Source organism: Pangasianodon hypophthalmus, chromosome 8 (genome assembly GCF_027358585.1).
Source record: "Pangasianodon hypophthalmus isolate fPanHyp1 chromosome 8, fPanHyp1.pri, whole genome shotgun sequence".
Taxonomy (NCBI): Eukaryota; Metazoa; Chordata; class Actinopteri; order Siluriformes; family Pangasiidae; genus Pangasianodon; species Pangasianodon hypophthalmus.
The window spans coordinates 23,576,522-23,589,748 of record NC_069717.1 but is presented as its reverse complement, the minus strand read 5'-3'; the positions used below and the strand labels follow the sequence as shown (position 1 = coordinate 23,589,748).

The window sequence follows — 13,227 nt, the reverse complement described above, 5'->3', positions numbered from 1 at the left end:
TTTAAGTAGGGTTTCTCAAAAGTTGTGTCGCTAGGTTCCACAATAAATGTAAAATAAAATAAATAAATGATCATTTCATGATATTATACCAATATTTCCACAGTGGGTTTCTACCACCCAAAGGTTTTATTATAATATTGTGCAATTGAGGAATATCTGGACTGAACTGGTGTGTGGTTTATTCTACAGAAATCCGCACGACCTCCTGAAGGGTAAAAGGTCACTCATCGAGGGAGCACTTAATCAGGGATGGCAGAGAGAGTGAGAGTGATGGAGATAGAGAGATAAATAGAGAGGGGATTGCAGGAAGAAATTAGTATTACTATTAAAACGGACAAGGAGAGACAGTTTCTCAGTTGAAGGCTGTAAACTACAGAAGCCATCGTAGGAGTGCAGAGTTAAGAGTTTCTCACAGCCATCTGCTCAGTTTTTAACTGCATCTGGAGCGATGAAAGCATGGGCCTTTCTGTTGTCACTGTGTGTGACCGCGCAGGCCTTACGGAGGTATGTCCATACAACTTTTTATAAAAAAAATTAGGTCTAGATCATGTCTGTTTGAAGGATTTGATGTGTGACTGGATGTTGTGTGATCAACTTTCATAAAAGTGTGCAGACTCTTTTTTTCATTGTTGTACTATCGTCTCTATAACATGCTTTTAGCTTTATGGTATTCTTAGACACACCTATTTATACTAGCATGAACATACGTTTTTATATTTTGTTACTACAGAAAAAATGAAATTTAAAGGCAGTCATTTCCAGAGCTTGAAATCTATTGAAATTCAGAAAATGTTTGGTAAAAAGTATGAATATTCTGTTGTCATAGTAAGACTTAAGACCCCATTGTCTTTAGACATTACCTTACTTTCTGCACTAATGTTGCATTTCTAAAATATATTACATTTCATGTTTTCACGACATAATTAATGACCATTAAATTAAACACCAAAACAAATTTTGGAAAAAGTCAAAAAAAGAATTTTGGACATTAACCCTGACTAACAAACTTGACAGTTCCCTGACACTAATATCCATATTTTTGTGCTAGCCAAATATCGTATATGCAGGTGATTTATGTCATTATGATGCTTTATAGAAAAGCAGTGTGAATGCAATGTGTAGTTACTTTTCCATAACATTTAATCTGTTGTGACCATGGGGTAAGGGGGTGTGCTGTTACAGGAAAATAATTAAATAATGAATAATGAATAATGAAAATAATGAAGTTTGTTCCTTTCCAATAACAGCATGTCCCGGTCCTATTATACCCCAGCATTTTGCAAACGTTAACAATTTAAAAAAATTATAAATGTTTTGGAACATTGCAAAACAAGTCAGTTCCTGTTCTCACAAATATTATACCACTATAAACAGTCATTCCCCCATCAGTCTCTCTTTTTTCTTTCTCTTGAAGTATATCAGACAAAAAAATGCAGCTTATTGTGTTAACTAGAAAGTGCAAAGCCTTCTGTCCTGATGACTTTCCTGTGTTGGGAATCTGTAAGTTATAGTTTTACCTCTGATTGTTACAAAGCGCTGACACTGTAGACTCCATTCAAAAATGCTAAATCAACATCTCAAGGAGCTCCATATAAACAGATTTGTTAAAAATCAAGTAACTGTTGATATGGTGAAGTTTTCTGTTAGGAGAGGTTTATCTGATATTTACGGAAGGAGTCTCCAGTGTCAGCACTTTGTCACAGTCAGAGGTAATGCTATAACGTTATTTTTTTTGTGTATTAACACTATGCCACCTAATTAGGATCACTCTGAAGAAAATGCCTTCCATTCGAGAGACTCTTAAGGAGACAGGGGTCACACCAGCAGAAGTGTTTGCAGTACTTGCGCCAAAGTTGGATGCCAGTCCTTCACTTCACAATGGCACGGCCCGAACACCTCTAACCAACTATCTGGATGTGAGAGCCAAAACTGTCATTTATATCAATTTTTCTTAACTGAGAACTGAGTAAAAGCCCAGACATAAGTTGATAACAATCCTCTGAAATTTTCCACATTTTGCATTCGGACAATCTGGAACAGAAATGGACTTAATTGGGATTATGCCATGAATCTACACAAAATATTCCAAAATAGGAGGAAAATCAATATCGATTGCAAAACTATTTCTAAATAAAAAAATTTAATAATTGTGATTGCATAAGTATTAATCTCCATCGTTGTGAAACTCCTAAATTAGTTGCCATGAGACACCATATAATTTGTTGAATGGAGTTGATTGGTGTGCAATTAACTAATTAAAGATTCATATGAATGCAATATAAATATACCTGTTCCTGAAAGGCCCCTAAAGAAACAGCATCATGAAGACCAAGAAGCTATCAAAAAAGCCCAGGAAAACGTTCTGGAAAAGTATAAATCAGGTTTTAGTTATAAAAAAATATCTAAATCTTTGAACTTCAAGGCACCAATAAATGTACAGTTAAAGAATGGAAAGAATATGGCACAATCAAGAGTCTGCATAGAGGAGGCTGTACACCAAAAGTCAGGAGGGCATCAGTTATAGAAGCAAACAAGAGGCCATGGGTAGCTCTGAAAGAGCCGGAGAGAGCCACAGCTAAGATGGGAGAAGATGTATTCCATAGCCCAAGCACTCCACCAAGCTGGCCTATATGGAAGAGTGGTGAGAAGAAAGGCATTATTCAGAAAAAAAAAAAATGCCATATAAAATCCCATACTGAGACTCAGCAAAAGTGTGGAAAGGTTCCCTGGTGTGATAAGACCAAACCTCAACATTTTGGCTTTGGCACAAAGCACTATGTTTGACAGAAACCCAATACTGCTCACCAACCTGAGAACACCATCCCCATAGTGAAGCATGGAGGTGGTAGCATCATGTTGTCAGGGACTGGAAAACTGGTCAAAGTAAAAATCCCAATGAAGTCCAGTTCAATTCCAATTTCAATGTATCAGGTTTCGATACAGAAAACAAAGATACTTGTAAACAGAACCTAAACAGAATGATGAAGGTTTTCATATGAGTTGTGAAATGTCATCAAAATATTAACACGTCACATTTTGTGATTTGGACACCTGAAAACCTTATAGATCTTCTGTAATATTCTCTCTCTCTTCTGTCTGTCTCTGTCAGACTCAGTACTTTGGGGAGATAAGTATTGGTACACCAGCACAGGTGTTCAACGTTGTGTTTGATACTGGTTCTGCCAACCTTTGGGTTCCTTCTCAGAGCTGTTCTCCACTATACACAGCATGCTGTGAGTGACACAATTACCACACACACTCACACACTCACACACATGTATGCTCCAGTTAAGGTTCTTTCTGTTTTTAAATTTCCTTTTCACTCTTTCTTTACCAGTTACTCATAACAGATATGACGCCTCTAAATCTCACACACATATTCAAAATGGAACAGGATTCTCCATCCAGTATGCTTCTGGAAACGTCCGGGGGTTTCTGAGTGAGGATATAGTTGTGGTAAGTATTAAATGACAACATTATGAACGTTAATATTAAACATGATCATAATTAGGCTTTTTACAATGGCACTATTGAATTCTCAAATCTGATTGGTCAGAAAAGGTTGATTAATTTTCTATATAGTTGTGTGGTGGACACTCACACAACCTACGCCTAATAATAAGCAAATTTAAAAGTATGTTATTTAATGAAACATATAATTGTTGACTTTATGAAGTTTTCTGTAAGGAGATGTTTATGTTTCATTTATGGAAGGAGTCTCCAGTGTCAGTGGTTTGTAACAGTCAGAGGTAAAGCTATAACTTTAAGTATTCCATCACGGGATAGTCTTCAGGTTGGAGGGCTTTGTGTTTTTTCAGTTTCTTGTGAACATGACGAGCTGCATCTTTGTTACAAAGAGAGGCTGGTGAGAAAACGAATATTTATAGTTGCTGTAACATAAGTGATAACAGGAAGTAACCTGTTTCAGGGCCATTCCACAACATCAAATGTAACTATAAATGGATATTTGATTACTGATATGCTATAAGAGGAATAAAATACTTTGAACCGTGTTGTTATATGATAATAATCAACTTCAGGGTGGTAATAATAACTAAGATTTGGATTGAGCCGCATCACACAACCCTATCCTTGAATATTTTCCTATAACAGCTCACCCCATGATGTTTTATTCCTTACTTATATGCTTTGATTTGACCAGTGACGTTGCCATCCACAGGTGAGTGGTATCCCGGTGGTGCAAGTGTTTGCAGAGGCCACAGTTCTCCCAGCCATCCCATTCATCTTTGCAAAGTTTGATGGCGTGCTGGGAATGGGTTATCCTGAGGCAGCTATTGATGGCATCACACCGGTGTTTGATCGTATTATGTCTCAGGGCGTGCTGAAAGAGAACAGTTTCTCTGTGTATTACAGCAGGTGAGCAGTACAAGGCAGTTTGGCGTCCCAAATGAAGCTATGGGATCTTACATAGAATAGGACAAAGATGTTTTCTTAAAATTTTAAAATTATTTATTTATTTATTTATTGCTAAGATCAGGTAATATCTGGATCTGGAAAGGTTTATCTTAGTCTAAAGCCAAGGTACAAGCATCTTAGGTTATGTCCTGCATATTTTTTTATTGTGCTATATTGACATATATTACTCTTAGAACTATGAAGTAAGTTTTAATATTATTATAACATTATTATATATATGAATATTTTGCATCAGAGACCCAGAACACATCCCAGGAGGAGAATTGGTGCTGGGCGGCACAGATCCGAACTACTACATGGGATCCTTCCACTACGTCAGCACCAAGGGAGAGGGCAAGTGGGAGGTCATTATGAAAGGGTAAGTACTTTGGCATTATCATTAAGAATATTGTAGAAGTTTTATAATCTGTTCGTACCAAGCCTAAATACTGGCGGTACTCGTACCATTTACTATGGATCTATTAAATAAAATATAACGTTTACCAAAAGTCTTCAGGTTCAGATATAATATCACAGATATAATATCACAATAAACAAGCACAGTAAGTTCATTTTAATAGTTTATATGATTATTATATGGAACTGAAGGAGAAACATGGAAATAATAATAAAAGAACACAAACAATAAATAGGCTTAATAAATAAATAGCTAAACACCATATTCAGACCTTGGAATTATAATTAAAAATTAATTAATAATAGTTAAATGTCTGATAATTATGGGATTTGGAGATAATGAGTCACATTTAACTAACTGCATTTAAACATCTCGACAGTAAAATAATTGAATACCCAATTAACTTATATTCATACAAACTGGATTAATATCTTACTTCATTAATTATTTGCCATCTGCAATTTCTAACCCATGCACAACAGTAAAGTGATATTCCCAAGTATAGTATTTAAAAAAATCCAGCTTAGAAGTGACTTTTTCTCTACTTTGCCTTAAAAGTAAGAAATAATATCAAAGGAATTATATTAAAATGAGCTACATACTGTATTCACATTTTAAACATTACTAAGTTTTTTAATATAAAAATTAAACTGTTTTTCTTACAGTGTATCTGTGGGTGAAGAGACGTTGTTCTGTACAGAAGGCTGTAATACAATGATTGACACAGGCTCCTCCTACATCACTGGCCCCGCCTCTTCTGTCTCCATTCTGATGAAGATGATTGGTGCTGTGGAGCTGGCAGAGGGAGGAGTAAGTTCTGCTCATGTCATGAAACTGTCCAAGTCCATTACTTACATTTTCTTGTCGATGTTCTTTACAAAGTGTGATAGTACATGATACTTGCAGGAAAAGAACAGAATACTATCAACCTTGGCAGTGAGAGCAATGTAGTTGGTAGCAGTTTGTGTTGTCTGTTTATTTGAACGTTCTACAGTCCTACCTGTTTAATAATTAGCTAGGGTGTTCACTACATGGCTAGTTAATTTGGTAATTAGCTTTCAGAGTAAGTTATATTAGAGGTGTACACGGCTATAGTTGGCTACATACTGTAAAACAGCTTCATCTTATGTCTTGTTTTGGAAAGAGAATTCCCTCTGAGTTGTGCTTCTGAAGTCTACAGTCATTTTGTTTTGATCCCTGAGGCCTCAAAGGGCTCAACTCACAAAGACACAATCATTAAGGGGCATTAGGGATTTCTTTAAAGGGGGTCCCAAATAGAAACAACAGAAAAAACACTTAATATCTCTTTTATTAAAGCATTATGCCATCATTCAACATCATAACGAAACAATGAAAAGAGTTCAAAGGTGGATACTTAAAGGTTATAAGGTTAAGAGGTAGCTGATGTACATTGGTTGAAACTTATTGGTGTGGACAGATTTATACATAAACACAGTGGTTCCTAACAAAGAACAATTGGCTTAGAAGGTCTGTGAATGTATCGTTTACTCAACAATTGATATTTACAGTGCAGATGCCATTTGGAAACAACTTGTAATCAAACTCAAAAACCACACATCTCTATGGAGCATTGTCTTCTCCCAACTGTGTGGTTATGCTCCACCACAAGAATGTCCCAAGTTTCTCAAGAAATTGTTGAAAATATGGATTACATAAATCTGAGAAGGTCAGCTGCTGTTCTGAAAACAAAACAATCCCCTGTTCCTGAATATATGAACATTTCTGAAAGCTCTCCAAGGTTTTAATAACCCATTCTATAGCACAGAGTGTGGCAATGGCTAAACTCCTTAAAAAATGAAATATGCCAAAAGGCCATTCAAGATATTAAAATGTCTAGGTCTTCAGGTGTTTCTTGAAGGTGTTGAAATGAATTCAGCCACTGAAGACTGACAAGAGAACAAGGAGAGGTCTAAATGAATTCATGATCCATCACGAGATTGTTCATTTAATCATAGCATAACTACCAGTGGTAACATGATAACATTTTAACAGTTAACAGTTACCAACAGTTAAGTGGAGTTAACAGTGAACTCAAATTACATTCGAAAACTATTATGAAACCATGGGGTGGAACATTTAAATATGTTTACCGAGATCACTTCATGTTCTAAAGTGGTACCACTCTACATTTTGCTGTGTTCTGGTTGGACTGACAAGTTTATAAAAAAGTCATACCTTCATATACAGTCAGGTCCATACTGTAAGTATTTGGACAGTGACACAATTTTCATAATTTTGCCTCTGTACACCACCACAACGGATTTGAAATGAAGCAATCAAGATGTGACAAAAGTGTAGACTTTCAGCTTTAATTCAAGGGGTTTAACAAAAATCCAGGATTTTCACAGGCTCGGAAGTATTTGGACAATTGCCTGATAAGCAGTTTCATGGCCAGCTGTTTTCTCATTATCTCATGACACATTAAGGAGATAATTGGAGTTGATTCCAAGTATTGAACTTGCACTTGGTAACTGTTCATAGGAACTCTCAATATGTGGTCCAAAGAGGTGTCGATGCAAGTGAAGGAGGTCAGTTTGACCCAGGTTCCTTAACATACACACTTGTCAGTTAAAATGATGGATGAAAATATGATTTTGTACAAAGCTCATCCTCGACTCTGTCTTTCTCTGTTTAGTATACCGTGAACTGTGACCTGGTGATGTCCTTACCCAGTGTGACCTTTCACCTTGGTGATCAGGAGTATCCTCTGACACAGGAAGACTATGTTCTCTGGGTAAGATGGCCTCAATGTCAATATTTTAGGGGCAAATACAAATTACATGTTTCTGGATACTGCATCAATTAATCAACACTATAAGCCATGTACCATAATTTTTATAGTGATGTATAATCATCATTATACATCATTAGAATCATCTGTAGGTTTACAGTTTTATTATCAATATTATCACTTTTACTTTTATTATGTAAGTGACATGATGGAGCGTATTATCGTAGGAAAATAATCCACAACGGGGTGATGTCATGCATCCTGATGTGAAGCTTATAATTTTGCTATAACAGCACATCCCGAAGTGTAGTATTCTGCTTATACAAAAGCAATTTGCCAGCGACTAAATTTTTTAATCAATTAAATAGCCAAGAACGACACATCATTCTTTTTATCCATTTATAGTTGCAACTGTAGTTACATCAAAAGCCTCTTTATACCATACCATTCCATACCATACTGTACCATTCCATTTAATTCCATATCATACCACATCGTGCAATATCTTACTGTACCATACTGAACCATACCATACTGTGCCATACCATTGCCATTCCATACCATGAAATAAGTTAGTGGCAAAAAAAAAATGGACTGACGAGTACAAAGCACTGAAACTGGAGACTCAATCCATGTATGTTAAATAAACACACTTTATTTAATGCAGTAGAAAACTTACAGAAAACATCACCGTATTACCATAGAAGATTAATTAACACCCTCTGTCCAATCAGAATTGAGAAGTCAACACTGCTATTGTACAAAATATTATAAGGGCATTGTATTGAAAAATGACTATACGTTCACTTGAAGCTTTACTCAGCTTTTTAAATGTAAAGGAATCCCAGCATCATTACATTTGTTTACTCACAATCACTCTTTAGTTTCTTGGCTTAGAGTAATGGAATGGTATTGTTGATCATTTGATGCGTCCGTGATCTCCTTCCTTCATCATCTCCTTTCCCTTTCCTTTCCCATCTACAGCAGTCACAGTTTGGGGAGGACATCTGCACTGTGACGTTCAGAGAGCTGGATCTTCCACCTCCTGCTGGTCCTGTCTGGATACTGGGGGCTAAATTCATTGCCCGATATTACACAGTGTTTGATCGAAAAAACAACCGCATTGGCTTTGCTCAAGCAGTGTGACACTCTGCAGGGCCTTCCAGATAATACTATAGCATTCCATACTATACCACACCATACCATACCACACCATACCGTACCATGCTACACCACACCATATCACACCAACCATACCACACCCTACCACACCACATCATAACACACCTTACCATATCACACCATATCACACTGCACCATACCACACTATCACACCATACCACACCCTACCACACTATTCCACGCCATACCATATCATAAGATACCATACTACACCACACTACACCCTACCATACCACACCATACCACACCACACCCTACCACACCACATCATAAGACACCTTACCATATCACACCATATCACACCGCACCATACCACACTATCACACCATACCATACCACACCATACCACACCCTACCACACCACATCATAACACACTATCACACCACACCATACCACACCCTACCACACCACATCATAACACACTATCACACCATACCATACCACACCCTACCATACCACACCCTACCACACCGTACCATATCATAAGATACCATACTACACCACACTACACCCTACCATACCACACCATACCATACCACACCATACCGTACCATGCTACACCACACCATATCACACCAACCATACCACACCCTACCACACCACATCATAACACACCTTACCATATCACACCATATCACACTGCACCATACCACACTATCACACCATACCACACCCTACCACACTATTCCACGCCATACCATATCATAAGATACCATACTACACCACACTACACCCTACCATACCACACCATACCATACCACACCCTACCACACCACATCATAAGACACCTTACCATATCACACCATATCACACCGCACCATACCACACTATCACACCATACCATACCACACCCTACCACACCACATCATAACACACTATCACACCATACCATACCACACCCTACCATACCACACCCTACCACACCGTACCATATCATAAGATACCATACTACACCACACTACACCCTACCATACCACACCATACCACACCATATCACACCGCACCATACCACACTATCACACCATACCATACCACACCCTACCACACCGTACCATATCATAAGATACCATACTACACCACACTACACCCTACCATACCATAACACACCATACCATACCACTCCCTACCATACCATATCACACCAACCATACCAGATCACACCATACCACACCATACCATACTACTTCACACCATGCCACACCACATCACACCATACGATAACATGCCATACCATACTATACCACTCCACTTTTCTACGTGACAGATGCTGCTTTTATACCACAGAGCTGATGATTCTCAAATATGAGTTGTCTGAATCTCAATGTTATAGATTAATTTTCTATAACAACTCTGACAGTAGTGCTGATTGTAATTCAAATCATAGGTTTATATTAATGCACTCCTTCTAACATGTTATCATTTTCCTAGTAACAATTCATTCACAGGGACTTGTATGTTTAATCCGTCATATAATCTAAACCTTTGAGAAGTAAAGCTGTAAAGTTTTCCAACATGAGAAAATCTTCAGGACAGAGAACTTCGAGATTTCTTGGTTACATCATAACATTTTTGTCTTATTAACTTCAAGAGAATTCTTATTTATATGTAGTATAGCTGCTATATAGTAAGTGACAATAGGAACTAAGTTTGACATTCCAAAACATTAAATGATACTATAAACTGATTAAAAGTTTCATTCTTTAGTAAATAAAATAATTGCTGGCATAATGGCATGGTATACAATACAATTAATACACTTTTGGATATGCTGTTATAGGAAAATAACCAACTTCACTTTGTGCCACTTTGTCTGGGGCTACATCACACCACCCTACTGTTGATTATTTTCCAAAACAGCACATCTCATAGTGTTGTATTACTTAACAGACTAAATTGATCTGAGCAGCTTAGTGGTGATAATGTAGTGACCAAAACGTCCAAACACCAGGACTGTCAAAGAAACACTTTGTCTTCAGCCTGCTCAGCTGTACAGTTGGAATGGATTTTGCTTTACCTGTAATTAGGTTTGGACAAAACTGTCTGCTAAATGATTAAGTGTAGATTCTATCTGTAGGTTACAGCCAGATTAAAATCCCATGTCAAAGCGAAGCAATCTTTAAAGAACAACTGTCTGGATAAAATAGGCCTATATAAAGCTTTCTTCCTCTTTGTTTCAGTCATGACTTGTCCACCTAAACTTGGTAGCACTTTCTTGTCAGCATCTTTTGTTCCCACCATATTCTGTATCCAAAAGCACTTTGACTGACAGCATCTAAAATTGCACATACAGTTTTATATATGTATGTGTGTTTCTGCCAGAACTTGTATCAAAAACCATTTGAAAAGTGTCTAAATGAAATTCCAACTGACTTGTCTTACACAAAAGCATAAATATGCCATTTTTGGACAAGTCAGGTGATACATTGCCTAGAAACTGAGCTATAAACCTTTGAGTGATTTGGGTCAAGGTGTAAAGTCTATTTTTTGAGTTTATCATATCCAACCACAGCCTTATTAGAAGAGGTTTTAATTTTAAAACCCCTCAAGGTCTTTTCTCCACAGTTTGATATTAATTTTGGTTCTCAGACTAGGAATTCTTTAAAAAAAAAAAAAAAAAAAAAGCCAACTACGTGTAAGGAAAAACTCACCAAATGCCCTACTGATGCTCTAAAAAAACATAAAAATCTAGGCCACTTAATAAAACATTAACTTAATTTCTGGCAGAAGCTAGTGCACACTTTCAGTACCAGCAAACTGCTACATACTATACTTCAGTATACACAAAAACTGTCTTAGTTATTTTTACAGACCTTTGTTATATCTGTGAACATTTTATTTTAATCATTTCCTTCCATAAATGGCTATTTGCTAGTTTGCACTTTAAAGGAGGCCATATACCCTAGCACAGGCTTTTTGGCATTGCTTTTAATATGCTCCTTATTTTAAATTTTATTCTTATTTTTTACCACATTGTTCCATCTCTTTTGATATCATTAGCCTTTCTGATTTATTCCTTTAAGGATATTTAATCCGTTCATTTGAATTATAAGGATTATGTTTTACTGTGATTTATGTGCTTTACTGTATTAATAAAGAGAGGAACTGACTGATTTGAATTGTGATTCAACTGAATTGAGCTTTCTGTGAAAAGACTGTTTAGTATTTTTAGCACTTATCTTACATTTTTTGAAGGAGTCTCCAGTGTCAGCACTTTGTAACAGTTGAGGTAAAGCCGTAACTAAGTTTTCTGAGTGGAAACGTGACAATTTTTTGTCTTATTAACTTCAACAGGGAGAAAAGAGAGACTGGTACTCCTATAACATACGTGATAACAGGAAATAACTTTTCATGGATGCTCCACAGCATTAAATGTTCCTCTAAACTAATAGAAATATGCGGCATTCATTAAAAATGTAACTGTTGGCAAATTTTATACTGTAGTATAAAAGGAATAAAACACTTTGGGATGTGCTGTTGTACTGTGGTGTGGTAATGGCATCATGTCACCCTGTCTTTCATTAGTTTCCTGTAAAGCACTTACAATCACATCTTGAATGCTTCATTTCAAATCCATTGTGGTGGTATACAGAGATAAAATTACAAAAAAATGTGTCAAAAAAAAAAAAAAAAAGTGAAAAGTGAAATTATAGATAATGTGTTAAAGTATCCAGCCAAAAATGTATTCAAGTGAAAGTAAAAAAATTGCTACTTTTAAATGTACTCAAGTATAAAAAAAATTTCAAGTAAATATATTTAACTGATGAAATTAAGTAAATGTCATGTTTTCATGTCTAAAGTCAATATTGTTACTTATCCAAAACTGTTAGAAGATGATTTTAAAGCAGCTACGCCATTATGCCTGAAAACATGATGAATGGTAATGAATTAATCAGAAGTGAAATATCCTGTAAACTGTAAATAACCAATATTTACCATTAGCTAGAATTAGATTTGCTGCCTAATCAAATATGTTAGCTAGGAATCGATGCTAGTCTAACCTGGCATTAGCAAAGAAAACATGCTTAGTTAAATATAGCCAGTTAATAGTAGCAAATTAGGAAAATTTGCCTTCCAAATTAGATGGAGTTTATGGCTTCTAGGGAGGTAAAGAAGACGCCTCATTTTTTATGAGATTTTTTTATTTTATTTTTATTATTCCAGCACATTAAAACATTTTACTGAGGTAGGGTCAGGGGTGCTCATCCTCAATTTCAACGCTGCAGTCCAGTGGCAGATCCATATTCAGACACACGCAGACAGCTATAGCATTAACCTCATTGTTTATCGTGAGAAGGTTCATCATCACAGCAGATGATGATTTGGCATGATTCTTGATCATTTGTTTCTACTGATTTGATGCTATACTGAAATGATTGGATGCTAAACTGAGCCCGATTCGTTTGATGTACAGTATACAGTCATTAACTGGATGAGAGAAGAAGACACCTTTGACATTTG

General features: G+C 36.4%; 1 protein-coding gene across 1 annotated transcript; it reads left to right on the top strand.

The window, feature by feature from the left end:
* Positions 1 to 142: 142 nt before the first annotated feature.
* On the top strand, positions 143 to 11,885 carry ren (renin). Its single transcript, XM_026925665.3, has 9 exons — positions 143 to 504; positions 1,763 to 1,916; positions 3,110 to 3,233; positions 3,338 to 3,456; positions 4,181 to 4,377; positions 4,673 to 4,795; positions 5,500 to 5,644; positions 7,491 to 7,589; positions 8,571 to 11,885. The coding sequence occupies exons 1-9, from the start codon at positions 449 to 451 to the stop codon at positions 8,730 to 8,732; spliced, it is 1,179 nt and encodes a 392-aa protein (XP_026781466.3). The 5' UTR covers positions 143 to 448; the 3' UTR covers positions 8,733 to 11,885.
* The last annotated feature ends 1,342 nt before the right edge of the window (positions 11,886 to 13,227 follow it).